At 34.3% G+C, this 25,321-nt stretch overlaps 3 protein-coding genes and 1 non-coding gene across 12 annotated transcripts in view; all 4 read right to left on the bottom strand.

Moving 5' to 3' along the window:
- The window catches only part of LOC107875238, a 53,345-nt gene that overhangs the window by 1,673 nt on the left and 26,351 nt on the right, over nt 1-25,321 (bottom strand). For 2 of the 8 annotated variants that reach the window (XM_016721806.2, XM_047414237.1), the window contains exon 2: nt 470-660. In XM_016721806.2, coding sequence (XP_016577292.1) covers nt 470-656 — 187 coding nt within the window. In that variant the 5' untranslated portion in view covers nt 657-660. The other 6 variants (XM_016721862.2, XM_016721863.2, XM_047414236.1 and 3 more) reach the window with 6 other exon arrangements.
- Nucleotides 7,071-25,321, bottom strand: part of LOC107873764 — a 22,603-nt gene continuing 4,352 nt past the window's right edge. The window contains exon 3 of one of the 2 annotated variants that reach the window (XM_047414241.1): nt 7,071-7,854. In XM_047414241.1, the coding sequence (XP_047270197.1) occupies nt 7,391-7,854 (464 nt within the window). In that variant the 3' untranslated portion in view covers nt 7,071-7,390. The remainder of the gene's footprint in view (nt 7,855-25,321) is intronic. The other variant, XM_047414240.1, reaches the window with a different exon arrangement.
- Nucleotides 13,719-14,643, bottom strand: LOC107875239 (probable histone H2AXb). Its single transcript, XM_016721864.2, has 2 exons — nt 14,326-14,643; nt 13,719-14,236 (listed from the first exon to the last, which is right to left on the bottom strand). Exons 1-2 carry the CDS (start codon nt 14,539-14,541, stop codon nt 14,015-14,017), a joined length of 438 nt encoding a protein of 145 aa, XP_016577350.1. The 5' UTR covers nt 14,542-14,643; the 3' UTR covers nt 13,719-14,014.
- Nucleotides 24,370-24,454, bottom strand: LOC124899910. Its single transcript, XR_007057470.1, has one exon. It is a non-coding gene; the product is annotated as a small nucleolar RNA Z196/R39/R59 family (small nucleolar RNA).

The raw sequence follows: 25,321 nt of genomic DNA, 5'->3' as shown, positions 1-25,321 counted from the left end.
TGATCTCATCGATTTTTAAGATTGAGGATAAAAAAGGACAGCCCGGTGCACTAAAGCTACCGCTATGCGCGGTGTCAGGGGAAGGGCCCCACCACAATGGTGTATAGTACGCAGCCTTACCTTGCATTTCTGCAAGAGGCTGTTTCCAAGGCTTGAGGATCTCTTTGCAATTTAAGAATTGATGCACTTCTTGGGTAACCATACGTAACTTACATTGTGATCGACCTAAAACTGCTGCAATAGATCCATTGCAACACGATTACCCTAAACTGAAGAAATAGGTCTATCAAAACGGTCTAGTTATCTACTGCCACAGTGTTGCAGTCATTGCCACAAACCTACTTTCTAGAAGCGTAATGATCAATATTCTTGATACGCATATACACAAGGAACTTTGAAGATATCCTAGGATCAATTTCTTGGTATGCACATTACACCCAACTAGTATTAAGACCACAAAATTAACAACCTGGTAATCTCTTATGGCGCTTTCTTGGATCAACTTCAACTTTAGAAGGCTTGTAGGATAATAAAGGTGGAAGCCTAATCATCTTCAAAATTGAAACTGCAGCCTTCAAGCTCTGCTTGCCCTTCTGATAGGGAACCATCACTATGCTACGAAGGGGAGAGCTACGTTGAGGGAGAATATCACCCATCTGGCTGCAGATATATACAAGATTCGTGAGAAAGTTTCTTAAGCTTAAAAATCTCGACATTAAATAGTAATTAAGTGGGAAATATAGAATTAGACATTCGTTCTATACCCAATAGCAAAAGTTGCTGGTAGTTTCAATCTTTCCCCCTAACTACAGTATACAATACTTAAGAGTTACGTTTATTTACTTTTGTTGAAAGGGTAAAAGAAAAATCATGCAAAAAGTTGAAAGAGAAGCACATTTGTACCTGTAACAGAGAGATATGAGTAGGTGAGCAAATTTAAGAACAATTCTGGCTGACAAGGGTGAAAAAAATAAAAAAGGGTCCGTTGAAAGTCCGAAGAATACAACAAATAGGGTCTTTTGTTTTGTATAAATAAAAGAAGTAACCTGGCAGATACAGTTTATTTACTCAAGGTTCAATACAGTTGTATTTACTCTCAAGGTTCATTTCACATAACACTTTCTTTGTGCTGCTCATCTTCCAATCGTTCACGTTTACGTTGCAAAGCAGATTCATGTCAATTGCCAAAAAAGCTTGGACGCATTCTATTTTTATGAACAGAGAGAACTTCAATCCCATGACAAAGGGAAACGGGAACCAACATTACCCTAGAAGCTAATCCGAACACCACGTCGATTATCGAAAAAATCAAAACTAGTATTGTACTCGAATAATTTATAATTCTTGATTTTGAAACTCACTTTTTTTTTTTAAAAAAAAAAAAAAACACTGAAATCATTCAGGTAGGTTAAAAGTCTAGACAGTAGAAGCAGCAAAAATATTTCGAAAACAAACAGATTGGTATCCACAAACCCACCCGATCTTAATTCAGCTAAATCATAGACTATAACTAAAAAGAAATTAGAAAAAGAAACTTACCTGCCCGATTTGAGAAAGAGGGAGAGTGAGGCGGCGGCCGGCGGCTGTTAAATAAAAAATGGGAGCGTCATAAATAGTCCCTCGTGTTTAAAATAATCTTTAAATTATTTACTTACCATTTTCATTCTTTAACTATTTAAAAAATTATTAAATTTGTTCTTACACTATCTATATCTATGTACTCCTTATTATTGACTCCCTTCCTAAAAATATTTATTTTAATTTAATTGTTTCATTAATATAATTAAGAAGATTATAATATATTCTTTTAATAATATTCTTATTATTAAATAACTAAATAAGTTGTATATATTCAAATTTATATTTTTAAAACATAATTAATAGAATTAATTTAGTAAAATAGATCCTTAATAAATATTTTTTAAAATAATTGTATCAGGGGTCAACCAATACGAAACGGATGAACTATATCATAAAGAAGAGTATAAAACACTATAATTAATTAATCGAGTGTCAATTCATTGAGAAGTTTACCCTTAATTCTCTTGAAGTTTACCCTTTAAATGATTACGCTTCACGTGGAAATAACGAGCTATTAAGTGCTCAGCCTTCACCTTCTCCAACTCTCTCTGCTCAATTACATGTTTTTGAATTTCTCCATAGTACTGCTACCTCTATAAAAGATGGATCATTCTCAAAGTTGCCCGTTCAAGGGCCTGCACATCCATCACAGTCCTCCATATTCATTACAAAAAATTTTCCAATACTCTCCACTGATGGAACAAGGAAACGACAGCCGCCCATATCAAATATACACCTCGATGAATCCGATCCCTCTTTACCCTCCCCAATCATGGCTGGAGGTGGCTTTAACGGGTCACGCCTTCTCTTTCACCATGAATGTGAACGGGCCAAATTGTCTTATTCTTGTTCAAAATCCTCAGGATGTAGCCCAAATCATAACGGAGTGAATGACGCGAGGAACGAAAGTGTTCAATGATCCACCAGCTACGAGTCAATCCCTTCCGACACTCCCGTTCTACCCATCGCCACCACAGGGGGGGATTCAACGCCATGGATTCAGCCCCATGTGACGGTAGTAACGATGGATCAGAAGCCCAACTGCCGCCGTCGACAACTTCAAACATGAATGAAGGAGGGAAGGAAATAACATCCACATTTCTGGATCAGCCACTGGTCTTTCTGCTCAAAGAACTGTCCGAACAAAAAAACGTAAAATGTCCCCACAATATGTTTAAGTGCTCGATTCATGTGAGGCCGACTCTCAATCCCGATGTGGAGAAATATGCTATAATCATGAGTTCCTATCTTAGGGACACTAACCTTTTAGATGCTTCTCCCCGAAGGCCTCTTACTTTTACTTGCCCAATGAATTTTCTTATTTGGACGACGAATTTAACGAAAATTTTGAATAACTAATTTTATATGGATGAATAAAGTACTCTTATTGATGAGTAATGAAAAAATTACTACTATTACCTCCAATAGTCCAACCAGCACATAACTCATGATGATGATCTTCTCAACTTATCATTATTCTTCATTTTTATTTTCTCTTTTACACTATCCTTCATTGTTGTTTGCCCTGCCATAAGCTTCACATTTTCTTTACCCATAATTCCTCACTCCGCGATCTCCATATTTGTTGCTTTAAACATATTTGTTCATGGAATTTCAATCCTTCCCAAAATTCTTGAATCACCAACTTTACCTAAAATTGAACGGATTTTTCTTGAGTCTCAACATTATGAAATACAATAAACTTCTTTTCGATTTTTTAAATTCCTACATACATACAAAGATTGTTAACCAGTACACACATATAATTCAAGTAAAATATATATTAAAAGAGAAGAATATTATTATTTCTTTGTGTCTAAGTATATATTATTATCTCTTTGTGTCTAAGTATATCTTTTGTTGCATTGACCTAGTATAATGAACTCTTAATTAAAGTTCTTAGTCTTTGATTTGGGATTGGCATGACTGAAAAACACATGCAATTAATTAGATGTATTTGATAAGGAATTCGTTCTTCCAAAACAAAGAAGTATGACTTTGAAATTTTAATAAGCCATGCAATTCGAATATTTAGTGTTGATAGAACTTCACATCTCTTACCATATATATATATATATATATATATATATATATATATATATATATATATAATGTTATTATCGGACACAATATATTGTTAGGATCGATTCGCGTACATACACTAGATCTGCGGAGAGGACGAAGAAAACTAGAGAGAGAGTTCATGAGGAGAGAGATAAGGTATGCTAATATTTTGATGAAAATTATATATTTTTGAATTTCATAATTGATTTTTACTCAATAATTATTATTAAATTGTGATACTTTTTAGTATGTCATCATCTACATCTAAGAGTCTGAATTATCGTATTTACCTCAATGTTGGATAAATTTCTCATAACATAAATGCTCTCTAAATTCATATACCTTTTCCCTAATTCTAGTTACTTTATTTTATTATTTTTTTATTTTTTTTAAAGTATAATTTTTCTCAATTGAATTTGTAAAAATTGTGTTCAGAACTGCTTTAAGGGCTAAAATTTTGAAATAGATACAAAATCTAAATTATTAATAAAAATTGGTGATTTTCCTGACTTTTATCTAACATTGAAATTTATATACAGTAGTATCATTTACATTCATTTTTGCACTCTTAACGATCATTAGCTATACACTGTAGAAGATTCTAGAGAAGAGTGTAGAATTTCTCCAAATCCTCTCCTAACTAACTAACTAACTACCTGAATAGTAAAACAACTTTCTTTCACCCGCGAACACTCCCTCCACAGTTAGAATATTCTCTCTCTCAGTTTACTACACCGGCCAACACCTCCCAATACGAAAATGAACAGCCTCTCCGATGGAGTTTTTCGCTTTGCCGACAGGCAATACGTACAGTTGAGAAATTGCATAGCCTTCGTCACTCTGGTACTGCTCGGTGCCTCTGTAGTTTTCCTGGGAATTCACATGCACACCGCAGAAAAAGTATGGTCGGGATACTCCTTTCTCGCCGTAGCCATTTTTATACTTGCTTTCCTACTAATTTCTGATGAAAGAGTGGTCACTTGTGTCATTGAAGGAGATTTTAGCTGCGTATCTGCGCCGAAGGGCAAAATGCTGAATCTCTGTGGTCCTATAGCTGGGGTTGTACTGGGATATCTGTACAATGAAAAATTCGAAATACCAATTTCCATTCCTTTAGTAACGGCATTCTCTCTTATCACTACTGCGATTTTTACTTCACAAATGCTTCTAATCCCAGTCAAATGTGACTTTGGAGTTTTGGATTCGGCTATGGCTTTGATCATCGGTTTGTATTACCGAGACTATCCGCACGATTGGAAGCTGTTCCTGCTAGTTGGTTTTTTCGCAGTGATTCTATTTACTAAACAAACCTATGAGGCGGTTCTTCTCCATATAGAAGAAGAACTAAAAAGATTACAGGATCTTGGGGTTGACGTAGAGGAAGGAATGAACCTGGGTGATAACGGGGGAAATATGCCAGGCGGAGCTGAAGGGGGAAATATGCCAGCCGGAGCTGAAGGGGGAAATATCCCAGCCGGAGCTGAAGGGGGAAATATACCAGCCGGAGCTGAAGGTGGAAATATGCCAGCCGGAGCTGAAGGGGGAAATATGCCAGTCGGGGTCGAAGTATGTTCGAAACTCAAAGCAATATGGAAATCATATTTTTATTCTTAACTTAATGATCGAAATTTGATAAGGAATTTAACGGGATATAGAACTGGTAGCGTTGGTTTTCTGCTATTTGATATGTTTGAAGTTTTAAATGCTTTATTTGTTTGATCGTTCATGAATAGACTGCACATAACTTACATGAAACCTCAGGACATGAATCTGCCATGTATTTTTGGCTGGTTGCTTATTGCAAGCTTATTCTGCGTTTTTTTTTCTTGATAAGCAATTGCTGTTCTTTTAGTTTGTTATCTGATTGTGTGCTATCTACCTGTTCTTATATTTCTGGTATAGTCTGTAGTTTATCTTATTTGATGCTGGAACTGTTAAAGAGAGCAGTATGTAGTGTTAGAGGCTTATGCTTTGATAGCTTTCAGTAGTTTGTTGGCATAGTAGAAGAGAGGTAGTGTTGGTTTTCTGCTATTTGCTATGTTTGACGTTTTAAATCCTTTATTTGTTTGATCGTTCATTAATAGACTGCACATATTAACATGAAACCTCAGGACGTGAATCTGCCATGTATTTGTGACTGGTTGCTTATTGCAAGCTTATTCTGCTTTTTTCTTTCTTGATAAGCAATTAATGTTCTCTTAGTTTGTTCTCTAATTGTGTGCTATCTACCTGTTCTTATATTTCTGGTATAGTCTGTAGTTTAACTTATTTGATGCTGGAACTGTTAAAGAGAGTAGTATGTAGGAAGAGAATGTACTGTACTTTTAGCTTCCGCAGGCATATCAGGGAAGAGTGATGAACTTTGTTAGATGTTAATAAAACTTAACTAATGTTACAGTAGTGTCTGTTTGAGAATAAGAATTGGTCTTATTTATGCTAGTATTGATGTGCCAAGTCGAATTTCTGTTTGCATTACGCTAGATTAGCCTGGTGCAGCCAACTTTTAGGCTATTTTCTTTGCTTCTTAAGCCTCATAAACGACTCTTTCCTCTGCTGGTTATTATTGAACTATGGTGTTGCTTGATCTATGTCTTTTAGGCTAGGACCTGGTATGGACATTTCACAGCCCGTGCACCAGAAATTCTTAGCTTTTTCCACTGCTTATAACCTTTCTTTCTTCAGGTTTTAGAACCAATAAGGCTTTCCTCTTCTAATGGCTCTATTCTACTCTTTGCAGACATCTGGACGTACAGAACTCCAGACAGAACTACCGGAATAATATCAGAATAAAGAGAAGTCCAGGATATGCCTTGTGAATGTTTTCATTAGTGATATTTGTTGGAATTCAATCAACAGGCTATGCCTTGTGGTATTTGTTGGAATTCAATCAACAGGCTATGACTTGTGAATGTTGTTTTCATTAGCGGTATTTGTTGGAATTCAATCAACAGGCTATGCCTTGTGAATGTTTTCATTAGTGAATTGCCTTGTGAATGTTTTCATTAGTGATATTTGTTGGAATTCAATCAACAGACTATGCCCTTGTGAATGGTTTCATTAGTGATATTTGTTGGAATTCAATCAACAGACTATGCCCTTGTGAATGTTTTCATTAGTGATATTTCACATTTGACTGTGGGAAAAGCAGAGGTGATAATGGTGTCCCGGTTATTAGTTACCTTTTTCAAATTTAATTTAAAAGAATATTTGACCAACTTGTTATGTTTGTTTGCATGTGTCCCCTGGGATAAATAACTCCCATCTTATTATAAATTTTTGAAGAAACCATTTATAGTCTCAACACTCACGAATTCTGCCGGTGAGAGTCGTATCTTCACAATGGTAAAATATAAACTACGGAATGTAACTCCAATCCGTTTTATCAAATAAAACAAGTAAAATTTAACCAAAGTATCCAAACGCATTGGTGGTAAATATAACAATAGGATTCTGCACAGCAAACATGTCTACCACACGCTAGAGTGAAAGCATAAGGACTCAGAGAATGCCACTGGATGCTCCGTTGTTGCAGTACCTGATGACTCCGGGGTTCATTACACTGTGATGCTGTTCAAGAGGCACTAGCCATGGATTCTATAAGGAGCTGGTAACCTTCTGGGACTGCTGACTGTGTATGCACACATTCCGCCAATGCAGGAACATCTGCATTAATGTCCAGAAACTTGGCCAGCAGCAGTAGCAGATGGAAATCTGAGATTCGCTTCACAAAAGAAAGAATTTTTGTTCAATTGAAATGATCCTTCAGTGCTTTCATGCTCACCGGAACATTCCTGTTTTCAATGGGAAATGATGAAGAAAGTGGACCCTGCACGTTCATTAAAAATTCAAATGAGATGATAGCAAAAGAGTGGGCAAAGGTATAGAAATATGTGGTGCAGGATAGCAGTAGAGCATAATACGCATCATCAAACTCTAAAAGGTGAGGCAAGGCTGCTGCAACTATCACAGGAATGACCTCAATCATAAATTTCGCCTTGGCACCAATTAACCGGAAAGGCGACATCTCGCGATGCCAATAAACAACAGAGTGCAATGCAACCATATGAAAAATTAGGAGACCGAAAAAAAAAACCACGTAGGTGACTGGATGGGGGTCCTCATCAAAAAGGGCAAAGCTCACCCATGCACAGGCAAAAGGAATCATACCAAAAAGATACCACCAATAATCATTACCCACTATGAGATTAGCTGCAAGAAACACGAGCACAACATATTTAGCATCTCGAAGAAAGTTAGGAAAACAAAAAATCAAGCACACACACAATTGGAAAGGAAAACTTTGCACAAAAGTCTTAACACTTCAAAAGACTAAAAAGGAAAAGCTTCTCAGGCCTCCAAACCATCAGCAAAGAAATTAGTGGCATTGATCTGCAAACCGAGCTAATAGTGCAATGGTTAACCAAGAATTTTAGTGAAGATGATATCACAGTACTAGAAATTGGACGTATAGTAACAGTTAGAAAACGGTTGTCATGGCATGCATTTTGCAACAGTTATATCCGTACGTAAGGATACAAGTCCTAATGAGACTTCTTAAATAAACTGCTGCAATATGGCTAGGCAATTAAACTGTTGTTTTGAAGGTGCAAACTTGTATGTGTAGTATTAATTTGACAACTATCTAGTGACTTCAGTACTTCCCATGCAATTCAGTTAAAGTTTCTCCCTGTAAGATCTCATCTAATTTTCCTTGTTCATGAACAAACTCATCTGATATGTAACAGTTGGTCGTGTTCCATTTACTTAATCAATATTCTTACCCTGTTTCAGCTTATATATATGGGCTACATTTAGATGCATGTGTGCATCAAACTTGCAGGTGAAGTGAAGCTCAACTTATCGTTCTTTCCATAAGAAGTTCATTGAATTCTAATTAAAGGAGAAATATTGTTGTTTATTAATGACTAATGAGTATTTGGGAGTGAAGCTATTAATGAACTGGACATATAAGCTTGTCTCTACCCAGCTTGAAGGATCTCCCAAAATCTTTACTCTCTATAACCTCGTACGATAGGCCTAACCTTTTAATTATGGTCTTGTTTGCCCTGTCTTTACTAATTGGGTTATTTGGGAATCAAATGGTCAATCTAAGGGTAACTCTTTTGATGCAAAGTTATTTTTTATGTTTAGGCTATGGTTCACTCGGTTATAGTCCCCAACCCCTACTCCATATCCTATATCTTCCAGTTTTAATTTCTCTTCCATTTTCCCGGCTTTCATTTCTCCTCTTTACCTAATCAACCTCACTCTTCATAAACTACAGGCTTTAAATGATTGAATGTTCCATATATATTTGATCTCATCGATTTTTAGATTGAGGATAAAAAAGGACAGCCCGGTGCACTAAAGCTACCGCTATGTGCGGTGTCAGGGGAAGGGCCCCACCACAATGGTGTATAGTACGCAGCCTTACCTTGCATTTCTGCAAAAGGCTGTTTCCAAGGCTTGAGGATCTCTTTGCAATTAAGAATTGATGCACTTCTTGGGTAACCATATGTAACTTACTTTGTGATCGACCTAAAACCACTGCAACAGATCCATTGCAACACGATTACCCTAAACCGAAGAAATAGGTCTATCAAAACGGTCTTGTTATCTACTGCCACAGTGTTGCAGTCATTGCCACAGACCTACTTTCTAGAAGCGTAATGATCAATATTCTTGATACGCATATACACAAGGAACTTTGAAGATATCCTAGGATCAATTTCTTGGTATGGACATTACACCCAACTAGTATTAAGACCACAAAATTAACAACCTGATAATCTCTTATGGCGCTTTCTTGGATCAACGTCAACTTTAGAAGGCTTGTAGGATAATAAAGGTGGAAGCCTAATCATCTTCAAAATTGGAACTGCCGCCTTCAAGATCTGCTTGCCCTTCTGATAGGGAACCATCACTATGCTCCGAAGGGGAGAGCCACGTCAAGGGAGAATATCACCCATCTGGCTGCAGATAGATACAAAATTCGTGAGAAAGTTTCTTAAGATTAAAAATCTCTACTTTAAATAGTAATCAAGTGGGATATATAGAATTAGACATTCGTTCTATATCCAATAGCAAAAGGTGCTGGTAGTTTCAATCTCTTCCCCCTAACTACAGTATACAAAACTTTGAGTTATGTTTATTTACTTTTGTTGAAAGGTTACTTATCAACAACAACGGAAAGGACTAACATGTTAGCTACATCTAGAAGTGCTAATGTTAATATGCTATCCAATATCTTCAAGTAGAAGTTTTGACTTTGAGAACATGGGATGCCCAAAGAGACTACCATAAACTAGCAGGGGCAGAAGCAACATATAAACCATGTGAATAATCATGTTTAGATATGTGTGTGTATACGTGAACCCACTACCTCTAAATACTTGAGTAATTAAGAAAAAGATCAGGTGCTACCTCCAAGGCTTTGGAAGTTTCTAGCCATTGATGCATTGACTGAAACAAGATTACCATTTCAACATATGAGCTAAGCTAAACTTTCGCTGAACATCGTTTAGGATAAAATAGGGATAGCAATGGGGCGGGGTGGATTACAACGTGTGCAAAACCAGTTCTTTTAATAAAAACATGCAACCAATTATAGAGTGAATCTCAGCATTGCCAATTCTCTATTCCATTGTTTCTCAGTTATCATTTTGATTCTTAGACAGTGGAAGCAGCAAAAATATTTCGAAAACAAACAGATTGGTATCCACAAACCCACCAGAAATCATAGACTATAATTAAAAAGAAACTTACCTGGCGGCGGCTGTTAAATTAAAAAATGGGAGAAAAGAAAACAGTCATAAATAGTCCCTTAACCAGTATTATGTTTAGTTTTGATAATTTAACTATTTAAAATTTACTATTAAATTTGATCTTTTATTATTTATATCTATTAGATTAACAACATGTGTCTCACACGTTAAGGGTAAAAGTGTCACAGGTCCGAACCGGAGCCTTGGCCGTGACGAGCATTCCGAACCATAAAGGCCCGAAACACCCCTATCTATCTGGTAAAATCATGCACATGACTTATATTGACAAAAGAAATGCGGAAGATACACAATATAACGGAAACAAGGTCAAGAATCATATGAAAAGAATTATGGAGAATAATGTCCCACAATCTCAATCAACATCTCGAAAACGTCTGTGAAATCTCTATTACATGACTGAAACAAATAAATATCTGAAAACTGAGACAAGGCCCCCAGTAAACCCAAAACTAATAAATGATAAATGAAACTGTTAGATATCAGGCCTTCCAGAATATAGAAGGCTCACCAAGTGACTCTGCAAATCTGTCTGAGGAATCTACTAATTTTCTGGACCCCTAGACTGTACCTTCGAACTTGGGAGGGAAGGTGGTCAATACAAATGTACTGGTACGCAGAGAAATCAAAACAAAATATAATATTTTTACAAAATATAGGTGAGAGTCATTATAAAGCAGTTTCGTATCAAATCATTTGTCAAGCACATGGGCATAATGTAATAATTTTCCAACAACAATGCAATGCAGCTGAACTAGGTGGAATACCCTACACATCACATTTACACCAACTGTCAAACCTCGGTTTCCGCCGAGATTAGAGTATAAGTGAGGGAAAGACACACAAGAAAGCACAGCAGAGTGTCTCGACCCAATAAAGTATGGTAGCACACAAGATCACAAAGTAGGGCTCCTAATCATAGTCCCAAGTTGGGATGATATAAAGTCGGGTATGCAAGATCACAAAGCATGGTACCAAGTTCCCATGTCGGCAAACACGATTTCCAGCGATGAGCCCTTACACTCAAACACCTTCTTCGGACATCCAACTATCTCATGTAAAATCAATGCATTCAACTTCATTTAATGAAATCACATATCATATTCTGTAGGGTATCGTTATACCCAACTTGCAAGCTATAGATATCACTTCATTCTTTTCATTCAACCATTATATTCAACATGTATCAATATAAACAACCCTCTCATGGCAAGTCAAAAATCATGTCTAAATCAAAATAATGTTCAAAACATTTCATGTCATGCTTGTCAATATGATTTCAAACAGTTCACATCATATGAAAATATAAAACAAAATCATATCAAGAGAGAGATTTCATATAATTCATGCTCTCAAGTTCACATCTTTTCAAAATGCATTCATATACATATATAATACATCAAATCACTTCGAGAATAGGTTTAAAGATCAAATCAATATCATAAAATGTTTAAAACGTGATTATATTCATAATTTCAAAACCCTCATTGTTAAAACATGAATTTTAAAGCCCATGAGATTTATAGGATAACCCCACGTACCTCTATATGCGAAGATGATAAGTGCTTCTTGAAGCCTACGTTCTGGGGATTCCAAATATGCAATTAGTTTCAAAAACCCACGGTTGAATCTTGAGTTGCTTGGGATTTTATTTTGAAACCTAAGGAGAGTTCTTGAGCAATTTTGATGAATATGAGTGTAATTTGGCTCTTTAGAGATTAAATCTCGTGTTTAAGTTGATAAAGGATTGGTAAGTTACCAAATTGTCATTAATTCCCGGAGGAGGCTGAAATTAAACCCGGCACGATATAGCAGACGACGCGAGCCTTAGTGCACTGCAATTAAGCAGGCGTCGCCCGCTCAATCGCGGGCAGGCAGCGCGGGCCTATCGCGCTCTGCCACGATTGGAAATCCAAACTTGTCCTTAAGCTCGTCTAAAATTCCGAAACTCTTCTGAAACGTACTGCAACGTTGCCCCATCGCAACGCAACAAGAAAATCCAAAAACGGATATCGGGAAAATTGAAAAGTTGTATCCCGAAGATGCCGAACATTTTACCTGAACACATGTATGTGCATATAACTAAACAAAAGGACTACTAAGTGCTAGCGAGTATTATACAGCGTACTGACTGAAATCCTTTTAAACATTCCACTCTTTTCTTTTCTTTCCTTGTGACGATTTGGAATCAACAATGCTTTTTGTCAAATGTGTAATTCCAAAAAGGTTCTATGTGAAATCTATGTGGGTTGTGATTTATGGAAATTAATTACCTGAACAACTAAATATTCGAGAACAGCAGCAAGATAGAGGGGCACCAGCTCCAACACGTTCAGCATATTTGCCTGCTTTGAGAAAACCGGCAATTCTGCCGACTGACTGGGATTTGAAGGCTGGCCTTGTGAGATCTGGATATCGATTTGGAAGTCTCTTGGTTTGCCTCTGCCGCCCTTTCGGAAGCGTCTTCCAATCAATCTTAAGTGCGATAAGATGTGATATGAGAAAATGGATCAACACGAAGACTTGTTTATATACAAATCGCAAAATGTTAGGTTGTATTAATTTGCTTATTCTCGTTGGTTGATAGTATAGAGGATGACATAATTTGGCTCTCCTGCCAGCAGAAATACTTTTCTTAGTTACACTTTCGTACAAGAGACCAAAACACAGAAAGAACGATGCTTTTCCTACTTCCTTTTTTGTGGTTAACAAAGTGTATCTATTACCATTATCTGCAGATGATTCTGCCCTGAATACGTGATAAGAAGCACATGTTGCTGTAATGAACACTTGGACATAGAGGAAAGGGGGGAAAGTTGGGCAGAACCTCAAAAGGGCGGAAGATCCAATCGACCCAAGACATAGTTTCTACACTTTCACAACCGAAAGCAAGAGGTTGCAATGCAAATGAACTCAATGGATCACTCAAACCAACCAACCAGAAATAAATACCAAAACATTATAGCTTTGTTGGAACAAGCAAAAACAAAAACGTAACAAAAACTTTGTTTCTTAAATGGTGTTTGCTGCATAATACTATAATTTATTTTACTTCATACATTTTTAAAACTTATCATTTGCAAGTTTGGATTATTTCATTTTTTTTTCCGTCACTTATGTTCCGGACTAAAATAATGAGATATTGGATCAAACAGATTATGCATATAATAACAATAGAACTTTATTTCCAGTTTTCGCTCTATTATTTCCAGAAATTGAACTTTATTTCAATAGAAATTTAAGTATTCGTAGCATGGAAATGCTCAACCTTGTATACAAAAATTCCACAAATAAACACTGAATCAAAGAGGATCTTTAAAGCAACAAAGTGACTAAGAAGACAAGATTAAACAAACTTTCACAGATCAATCACGACTCATACTGCCTAATTATAACATGTACAACAGATAGCCAATTAACACAGTATCCCAAAGACTAAATCGTTATTGCGCAAAACAAACTTGTCATTCACATAAATGGCTACAAACCATATCCAAAACAGGTGCACAAAATGACATATTCAGCCAATTCACAGAACCCCCTAGTTAAATCTGACTTCCTACTCAACCACTAATTTAACCCCAAATTTAGAATTCCTGAGATTGAGATCCAGGTTCAATCTTCCCCTTTCCATTCTTCTTGGACAGCAAACTAGAGTGAATGTTGGGAAGAACTCCACCACTAGCAATAGTCACCGACCCCAACAGCTTGCTAAGTTCCGTATCATTCCTCACAGCAAGTTGTATATGCCTTGGAATAATCCGATTCTTCTTGTTATCTCTCGCAGCATTTCCAGCAAGCTCTAGCACCTGTAAATTCCCAAAATCAAAACAACATCTCAGCCATGCCCAAATACAAGAGAAAAATGAAATTATGGGAGACGAATAAAGAAAAGGACCTCAGCAGCAAGATATTCGAGAACAGCAGCGAGATAGATAGGTGAACCAGATCCAAGACGCTGAGCGTAACGACCCTTTTTCAGATAGCGAGCTATACGTCCAACTGGGAATTGGAGGCCTGCCTTTACAGATCTGGAAACTGCTTTCTTTAAACCTTTAGCCTTTCCTCGACCTCCACCTCCACCCAATTTAACTGCTCCTGTTGCACTACTCATCTTTTGAATTCAATTAATCAAACACTGAGTGATTTCCCGCAGTGTTGATGAACGAATTTGGCCTTTTTTTATATAGAGAGGAGTGAATTGTTTTGATTGGTCCGCTTCTGCTTCACGCGGATCGCCAACGTGGACATCCTTTAGTATATTTTTTAATGCCACGTGGTGTTATTCAATTGGTTATTTAGTTTCACCTGGGATCGCCAATTCAAACTTATGCATAAATTGGGGCGAGTTTTGCCGGCTTACTATATGTTTTCATTTATTTGCCGCCCAATTATCTTTGCTTAACCATTTGAATTTTGAGCATACATTTATGACAGTTAAAAGTGTACAATAACTCGGGTTGGTTTGATTTTATTAAAAAAATAAATAAATAAATCAATAATTTTAATTTATTAAAACTATAAATCAAATCAAACCAACATAAAATTGGTTTTTCGGTTTAATTTTATTCGGTTCTTTCATTTTTTTTTATTTTTTACAGGTTTTTTTATAATCTTTAATTTTTACAATTATATTGTGACTGAAGATTAGATCAAATGTATTTTCATTCACGTGCTAATAAAAAATCACCATTATAAAAAAATAAGAGCGAAAAACTCTCTTCAACTTAGCCAAACCCATAGGCTATACCAGCATTGGGCCGCATAGTTGCATAGCTATGAGACCGCTCAGCAATGCATGGCATACAAGTTTGGTCTCCTTCTAAAAATTACTTAAAACTATACCTTAAGTTATTAATATTATTTAAAATCTTAACTTTTAAAATTAATTATAATTTTTTTTTTCAACTTTTCTCTCTCCAACTATCAGATACACAATCCACCTCCCTATTTTAACACTTAATGCTCCTCAAACAACGCATAAATCAAAGATATTATCAAACGTTTTTTAAAATTACGAACTACAATATTCTTCCCCAGCTTCTTTTAAGTCTTCTTACATCAACTCCATTAAAGAATATAATTCATCTTCAATTCAAATCGTAGCTCCGGCGAGAAATTCCAGCTCCGAATCAGAGCGAACCACGACGCAACAATGATGAAACCACCCAAACTCCGAGGATCTCAAACCAACCAGCATGACAGCAAGCTTGTCCACAACGAAACGAGCTCACAAATCCAAAAAAATTGTTTTAATGGCGGTTGCTAGTGGCCGAAGCGAGGTTCACAATGACGTCCTCCACCCTCAAATCTCGAATGTATATACGAATCTCGAATTATTCGGTCATAATTTATATACAAATCTCGAATCAAGGCGTCCTTGCACCATCACATCTCGAATTCACAGCGGGGTACAAGACCATTCAAGCCATGAGGATTTTGAAGTTCAAAGATTTATCAATGGAGGTTGAAGATGATGATGTTAACGAAGATACATAAGAATGATGTATTTGTGAAGAGAGTTTAGAGATACATAAGAATGATATATCTGGTAGAAAAGAACAAGAAGATACATCACACATCCTCCACCAAACGTACAAAAGTTATTTATCTTACTAAATATTAGGTTACAGATACATAAAAAAAGATGTGTTTGGTTGAAAATTTACAAAAATCATGTATTGAAATGTTTTTTGTGCTACTGATACATAAAGACTTAAGTATTTGAATTAGGGGTGTACATAGGTCGGGTTAGTTTGATTTTTATTAACCGATCATATCGGTTTATTAAAACTATAAATCAAATCAAAGCAACATAAAATTGATTTTTTCAATTTAGATTTTAGTCGGTTCTTTGGATTTTTTCTTTGTTTTGTCGTGTTTTTTTATTATAATCTTTAGTTTTTATAATTACATTGTGGTTGAATAGTAGATAAATATGTTTTGAAGACTAGATCAAATATATTTTCATTCGTGTGCTAATAAAAAATCACAATTATGAGAAGATGAGCGAAAAAATCTCTTGAAACTAAAAAGTAAAATGAAGAATGAAAAATTTAGCTTTTAAGTTTATATTGAGTTTTGGATCATTTAATTAGCAATTAATGGACAAATATTACAACTTAAAGGCCTAAATCTGAATATATATCTACATCTATTTTCAAAATATTGGAAATTACAAAAATTAGTTGAAAAAATATTTTAAAAGTACATTATAATTAATTATTTTACGTATAATTAATATTTCGAGTTCGGTTTGATTTTTTTTTGTTAACACCAAACCAAGAATGACCCTTTTTTTTTCTAGCGCCAAACCAATCAAATCAAACCATAAGTTGTTTTTTTCTCGGTTTAATTTGATTCGTCGGATCGATTTGACTTGATGGTTTGATATGTACATTCCTAATTTGAGTATATCTTAATACTTTAGAGTTATATATCGATACTTATATATCATATGTTGATGTATTGCGACAATGATGAAAAACTGAAACTTTACATAAATATAAAAACAATCCAAATTTCATATAAATACATACTAAACTGTTGGGATTCGTTAAAGAATTCAGTACAAGATGGCTCACTTAGCATGGATAGCAAAGCTTTTATACAGCTTTAGCCATATAATTTAAGTAAAGCTAAAAGAAGGAATTAACAATCACTTTTTGAGACGAAAATAAAGTTTCAACAAAAGTTAGCTGGCTAAAATATAAAAAGTCTCCAGCATAGGATGCTGGGCAAGTGAAACTCCAAATTATGCGTAAAAATTAAAAAAGTGACGAAAATATGTCATTAAATTGAAGAGTGACAAGAGTAGGCTTGGTGCAAAAAAAACAGTGCACCATCCTTTCTTTCTTTTAACGGCTTGGCTAACCGAAGTTAAAATTGGATTGTGCACTTTTTTTATGCACCATTCATTTTTTTTTATATGGTACATTTTTTTTGTGAATCATTCATTTTTTTTTTTCTATATGGTGCATTAATTTTGTGCACTATATTAAAAAAAAAATATATTGTGTACAAAAAAAAATGCACCATCCATTATGATAAAAATATATGGTGTATTATTTTTGTGCACCACTCATTTATTTCTATATGAAAAAAAATATGCACCATCTATTTTTTTCTATTAGGTGCACTATATGAAAAAAAAAAAATATATAGTGCACTATTTTTGTTCACCATCCATTTATTTTTCACATTATGCAAAAAATTATTGCACCATATTTTTTTTTTCTTATATCTGAACATAGTTAGTGCACTATCTATTTTTTTTATATATTACAAAAAAAATAGTGCACTATTAATTATTTTTATATAGTGCACTTATTTTGTACATTATCCATTGTATTTTATTTGTTTATTTCATATATTATATTATTTAAATGTACTTTTTTTTTTAATACATAGTGATTTGAATGTACTTTTTATTTATTTATTATATATTACACTATATATTGCACTTTTTTTTATTTAGTACTTATTTAATTTATTTCATATAGTGCACTATTTTTTTTTGTCATATATTGTTCTAAAATTTGAATTTATTTTTTAAATTTTGTCATATGTTGCACTATTTTAGTGTACTATCTATTATTTTTCATTTAGTGCATTCAAATAGTGCACTGTCTAGCATTTTGATGCAGTATCTACATTTTTCATACAATATTATAAAAAAATTTATTTTGTATATACTAAATTGACATTTTCTTTTATTGTATGTATTAAATTTGCACTTTGTTTATAATTTTTTTACACGGTGCACTAAATTTATGCTCTATTTAATATTTTTATATAACAGATAGTGCATAATATTTGTGCACTATCTATTGCAGTAGATGACCAACCTGTTACAGCTAATGATCAATTTGTTGGAAACAATAAAAGTAGGCCACACATTTGTTGCACTAGGTAGGTTATATGTTGCGGCATATAACCAACCTGTTGCAGCGGATGTGTAATCCGTTGAAAATAATTAAAACAGATCATTAATCTGTTGAACCAGGTAGGTTATCTATTGCAGCATATAACCAACATGTTGCAGCGAATGAGTAATCCATTGAAAATAATAAAAACAGATCACGTATCTATTACACCAGGTAGGTTATCTGTTGCCGCATATAACCAACTTGTTGCAGCGGATGAGTAATTTGTTAGAAACAATAAAAACAGATCACTAATCTGTTGCACCAAGTAGGTTATCTGTTGCAGCCTATAAGATTAGAGGTGTGCATCGGTCGGTTCGGTTCGATTTTACATATTACCGGTTCGATTTATCGATTTTTTATTTTTAACTATGCTAAACCAATGAGATAATTTTTATCGATTTATCGATTTTTAGTCCTTTTCTGTTCGATTTTCGATTTAATCGATAAGAAAATACTCATAAAATAGAAATAGTAGTAACTAACATGAAAAATAATCGAATCTTAGTTGCAAACAAAAATCCTACATAATGTGTTTTAATTTACAAGAATCTTCAAGTTTGAACTAAATGTTGTTAGGAGAAATTAAGAGTTTGTATAATTGAAATAATAGGTTTGTTAATTTGTAGAGATTAAAGAGAAATTAAGAGAAATATCTAATAAGTCATATATATATTTATGTGTGTGTGTATTCTTATTGGGTTATCGGTTTACCCAATAGCCCAATAAAAAAAAAATCGAATCGAACCAATAGCACCAAAATGCTAGATAGTGCACTATTTGGATGCACTAAATGAAAAATAATTGGCAGTACACTGAAATAGTGCAACATATGACAAAATTAAAAAAATAAATTCAAATTTTAGAACAATATATGACCAAAAAAATTATTGTACTATATGAAATAAATTAATAAACACTAAATAAAAGAAGTGCAATAAATAGTGTTATATAAAATAAATAAAGACAAAAAAAAGTACACTCAAATAACTATATATTAAAAAAAATCATTTAAATAATGCAATATATGAAATAAACAAATAAAATAGAATGAATAATATACAAAATAAGTGCACTATATAAAAAATAATTAATAGTACAGTATTTTTTTTTGCAATATATGAAAGAAAATAGATAATGCACTAATTATGTTCATATATGATAAAAAAGATATATAGAGCAATAATTTTTGCATAATGTGAAAAATAAATGGATGGTGCACAAAAATAGTGCACCATATATTTTTCTTCATATAGTGTATATAATTATAAAAAAATAGATGGTGCACAAAAAATGTGCATCATATAAAAATAAATGAATGGTGCACAAAAATAGTACACCATATATTTTTACATAATGAATGGTGCACTTTTTTTGTGCACCATATATTTTTTATATATATATAGTGCACAAAATTAGTGCATCATATAAAACAAAATGAATGGTGCACAAAAAAAGTGCACCATTCAATTTTAACTTCCGTTAGCCAAACAGCTTAAAAAAAAAAGGATAGTGCACTTTTTTCGTGCACCAAACCTACTTTTGTCACTCTTCAATTTGATGGCATATTTTTATTATTTTTTAAACTTTTGGACATATTTTAGTCACTTGTTCTGAAACTCCAAAACCAAAAAAAATCCCAAATTTCAAATTTGGCAACTTAAAATACTCCAAAAAGATTCATGGTGTTTAAACATTTATCAGTTCAAAATTGTGGAAAAATTGTTGGTGCATTCTAATATTAAAATTAAATTGTATGATAATTTATGGACATTATAATAAAAAGTGGAGAAAGTGATGACTATTAGTTTGTGATGACTATTAGTTTGTGATATCTCATTTATTCATTCACAAGTCTATCACTCAATATTCATTTACTATTATTATTTTTGTGTCTTTAATCGTATGAGTCAGTGGTAAAAATGTGATCATAAATTTCTTGCAACTTTTACTATTATTCTACCTCATTACTAGTGTAACACTCCTAACCATTATTTCATTTATCCTCCCACTATTTCTTCCTATTCATTGCGAAAAAATTTCATCATCTGTAAATAGTGGTCTTTCTTTCTTTTGTGTTGTTAGAAGAAAGGAGATGCGTTGTACTATATTGTGAGTTATGAGGAAAAATATGATAAGTTTGAAAAATTATTCTATTGGGTATTAGTGAAAGACAGAGGGCTCATTTGTTTGCACTTAATAGAGATTTGAATTTGAATGGTTTATTTATTTTTTATTAAAAAATTTGCTCTTAATAGGTCTGAATAGATCTTAATCTAGAACCAAGTCTTAATGTCACTAAGAGGTATGCTTGTCTTGAAAGATATTCAACATCACTTTATCCACAATAATCGGTCACCACCACTACTACCTTTGTCATTGCCATCATTATCCACCACCAACAACTGCCATCACCAACCACTTCCGCCATCACAGTCACCATTGATAATCAATATTACTACCAACAACTATTGTTAGACGCTACAAAATCTACCACCTCCTTTATTTTAATTATATCCACCGTGAACGCTAACACCAATTCCTACGCAATCACCATCATCAACCACTACTGATCAATCCATACTACTGATTAACCCATCCATCACAATTAGCACCATCACTAACTACCACTGACACATCATCAACTTCCACATATTTTTCGATCACCACCACTCACTAGTATCGCCTACCACCACTTCAACCACTACCATCACTACAATCTATCTTTACTAGCAACCATCAACACTATTATAGCTAACCTCTACCAACAGATCATCAAACATCATAAATTTAGCCATCACAATCAACACCTTCAATAACTAACATCAACCAACTTCACATCACAACCACCATCACCTATCGTCATCATCATAACATACACTAAAATACCAGCCACAGGGGCAGACCTACGTGTGTAACGCCCCGTAAAAGCCGTGCATGTGTTACCTTACAATGGCTAGCACTAGGAGTAAGAAACTTGAAATTTTCTAAGTGTAAAGAAGACTTAGAGTTATTTTAGCTGGCAATCTTCGGGATACAACTTTACAACCTTTCTGACGTCCGTTTTTAGATTTTCTTGTTGCATTGCGATGGGGCAAGGTTGTAGTACGTCGTGGGTGAATTTCGAAATTTTTGAACATCGTTAGGGCGTGTTTGATTTTCAGAAACAGTAGCACCATGCGATAAGCATGCGTCGCATGCTCCATCGCATGGTGCCAGCATGCGATATAGCATGCGTCGCATGCTCCACTGCGGTGGAAAATAGCATGCGACGCATGGTCTTCTGCACGCCTGGGAAATTTTCAGCATTTAAGTTTCACCTCATTAAGGGCATTTTGGGTATTTCCCATCCTCTACTAGCTTAAACACGGGATTTAATCCCTCAAACCCCAAAATATCACCACATTCATCAAATTTACTCAAGAACACTCTTTAGGGTTTCAAAATAAAAACCCACGTAATTCAAGATTCAACCATAGGTTTTCGAAGCTAATCACATAGTTGGAATCCCCACGACGTAGGCTTCAAGGAACACCTATTGTCTTCCAACTTCGAGGTACGCAGGGTTTTCCATAAATCTTATGGGCATATAAATCATGTTTTAAGAATGGGGTTTGAAATTTATGAGCATAATTATGTTTTAGAAGTTTTGATGGTATTGTTTTGGTCTTTAGACCATTCCCCCAAATTGATTTGAAATTATATGTATATGTATATATGTGCTTATCTTGAAATATGAATTGAGAACATGATTTTAATAAATTCCTCTCTTGCTATGAGTTTTTCCATCTTCATATGGTATGAATTGTTTTGAATGCATTTTGAAAGGCATGATATGAAATACTTTGGCTTTTGCTATGTTTTTTAATATGTTTTGAATACCAAAAGAGAGGATTGTGAATGTTGAATATACATGTAATGAAAGAATGCATGGCTTTGCTAAAATGCACATGACCACCATATGTTTGATGAAAGTTTTGCATGGATTTGACTTGAGTTTCGGAACATGAAATCTTTTATGCAAATTACATGTTTGAGTGGTCTGAAACTACATTTTATGAAAGAATTATGCTTAATGTATTATGGCTTAGAAATAGGCCTTGCAAGTCTGGGTATGACGATACCAAACTCAGAAAATGCCATAACAGACACAGACTAATACAGAAATCAGACTTTATCAGATTTGCATGATTTAGAACTTCAGAATGATACATGTTCAGAAAAGGTTAAAATTGGGCATAAAGAGATGTTAGGTGGTCCCCGAAGAAGGCGTGAGTTCAGACAACTCATTGCCTAAAACTGTGATTTGCTAATCCGGGTATATTATTATACGCTGGCTTAATTGCCGTGTGGCGTATCATACTCAGACACTCCAATCCTTGCGGCACACTTGGGTTGGGGGCTTCCCCGCCGAGTCAATGGCGGATTCCATATAGCCCGTGGAATATCAGACTTGTAGGAGAGTGCCACCTAACTCAGAAGTAATACAAATATCATAAATTGTTTTGACAAAAATGTCATGATTTTCGAATGATGCCCATGTGTTTTCAGAAACTATTTTATTCATAATATGTTGATGAAAATTGCTCTCATCTATTATACATATGTTCAAATACTCTATTTTGGACTGCTTCGTGTGCCAGTACTTTTGTGCTGACCCCTCCTCCTTCCAGGTTCTGAGACACAATCTAGGGGTCCAGCTAATCAGTAGATACTTTCAGATTGCAGACCGGATCGTGCAGTGGTGAGCCTTTTATTATTCAGAAGGCCTAGTCATGCCAGACTTTTATTATTGGTTGTGTTTTGGTTTACTGAGGGCCTTGTCCCAGTTTTCAGACAGCTTGTTTAGTTCAGAGTAGAGATTTCGCAGACTGAGTCAGATATTGTTATTCAGACACATTTTTTTTAGTTTCAGTATTATGACCATGTTTCCGTTTTAGATTTCTATTTCCACATTATCTTTTATTTTATGAATATTGTGCATGATTACCAGATAGAGAATGGTGTTGCGGGCCTTCATGGTTCGGGATGCTCGTCACGGCCAGGGCCCCAGTTCAAATCGTGACAACGTGTTAGGGTGGGGTGCACGTTCACCCCTTAAGTTCGAAAAAGTTCTGTATATGTACATGTATATATCTTAAGAAACTATTATATAAATTATGTGCACCCATTAAACACAAGTGCGCTCTGGGCGCGTTGGTTCCAGCTGGTCTTTTCCACACTTGCAATCCAAGATCGAGTCTAAAGGACAACATTATTTTGCTATTTTTTTGTTTTTAATGTTAATAAAAGTTGTTTGAACGTTTAGTAGTTCACTTTACCATTATAATCTTGATTTTGTAAAGAAGTATGATTTTACTCTCATCATCTAGTATGACTAGTATCCCGACAAGCCTTCTTTGTTATAACTAATAGATTGTGGAAGCTTATAGTGTATTTACTGGGATGAAAGGCGAGAAAAATACTATTGGCTAATCAAATTATCAGTCAAGTCATAAAAAAAGTTCAACAAGAAGTCAACAACAACATACCTAACCTAGTATATTTCTAAGGGTCTGAGGAGGATAAATGTGTGCAGATCATACAACTATTTCAGATGAAATAGACAGGTTATTTCCGATAGAACCCCTAAAAATAGTTCACTAAAAGGAAAATAAAAAACTCAATGATGTTGTCCCAAAGTTTGAGAATGAGACAATTCACTCGTTGAAAAGGGGCCTTGTCGGCCACCCCTTGCTGACAACGGAATGCATCATCAATTAAAGGGTCCTCGCCTTGGACTTAGTTGGAAAGATTTTACTAGTTCCTCGCTTGTTCTCAAATAACTTTTCAGTTTTTTTAATTGTAAGAATTAACTCAAACTGTTGAAACAAAATTGAAGAAAGATAATGCAAAATGAAAAAATGCAAAAATGTTCAATCACCCAAAATGCAAAAATTGAAGAAAGATAATGCAAAAGCTGAAGAAAGATAGAATTGAAACAAAATTGAAGAAAGATAATGCAAAAATGTCTTAGATGCAATCTCAATCGAAAGATGGAGATGTTTTTGTATTAATCATTGTTCAATCAATAATTATGAAAAAAAATCATCATTGATTGCATTAGTGACTGAACACTTAAAATTTCTAAACATTACGAGGGCTTTACTTTTAAACATTATGAGGGTTTTGTGTAAAAATTTAAAAAATTAGGATTATATGTAATAATAATAAAAATTGAAATTAGAGCTAAAAAATAGTGAAAACAACAAAAATCTGCTTTCACTTTTCAGAAAACAATTTTGAAATAATTTTTGAAATTTTCATGGTCAAACAACACAACTTTAATAAAGAGAAAAAAGAGTCTGAAAAAAAGAAAATATTTTTTATGGCCAAACGGCCTCCAAATCAACACTGCATAAGAAATAATTTCTGCATAACTAATGCTTGGATTACTTAATTTCTGCATAACTAATGCTTGCATTAGTAATCCAAGTATTACTAATATATCATATTTTGCATCATTCTTATACATCCTACCAAATAATCCTAATTATATTGTTCGAGAAAGAAAACACTATATTGCGGACGAAAAAAACATTGTATTGTTGTTGTCTCTCGTCCTTACTTGGGGTGAGCATAAAATATCAAAAATTGAATTACTGAATCAAATCGTAAAATTTGGTAATTGATATTCGATAATTTAGTATTTAAGATGATATTTGGAAGTACAATTTTAAAATTGAGATATTTGAGTTCGGGATTAGTAAAAAATATTACTATCAGTTGGTATTTGGTATTTCCCGAATATTCAATTATAGTTAAGAGACCCATAGGCCACATACCTAGTCTACACTCCAAAGGCCACATACTTGTGTGAATATTGCTCAAACAAACTTTAAACTATCAAACATAGACATAAAATAGACTTTTAACTTTACACAGAAGTAATATTATGACTTTACATCACATTTACATCCAGTTCGTGTT

This window comes from Capsicum annuum, chromosome 6, assembly GCF_002878395.1.
Source record: "Capsicum annuum cultivar UCD-10X-F1 chromosome 6, UCD10Xv1.1, whole genome shotgun sequence".
In the NCBI taxonomy this organism is placed as follows: Eukaryota; Viridiplantae; Streptophyta; class Magnoliopsida; order Solanales; family Solanaceae; genus Capsicum; species Capsicum annuum.
The sequence above is the reverse complement of the archived record's forward strand: the minus strand, read 5'-3'. Positions and strand labels throughout refer to the sequence as shown.

What these genes read in the sequence shown, in the direction of transcription:
- LOC107875239 (XM_016721864.2), bottom strand. Translation starts at nt 14,541, where the DNA reads ATGAGTAGTGCAACAGGAGCAGTTAAATTGGGTGGAGGTGGAGGTCGA. An exon ending in TCGAATATCTTGCTGCTGAG is followed by an intron (nt 14,237 to 14,325) that starts GTCCTTTTCTTT and finishes GGGAATTTACAG; the next exon opens with GTGCTAGAGCTTGCTGGAAA.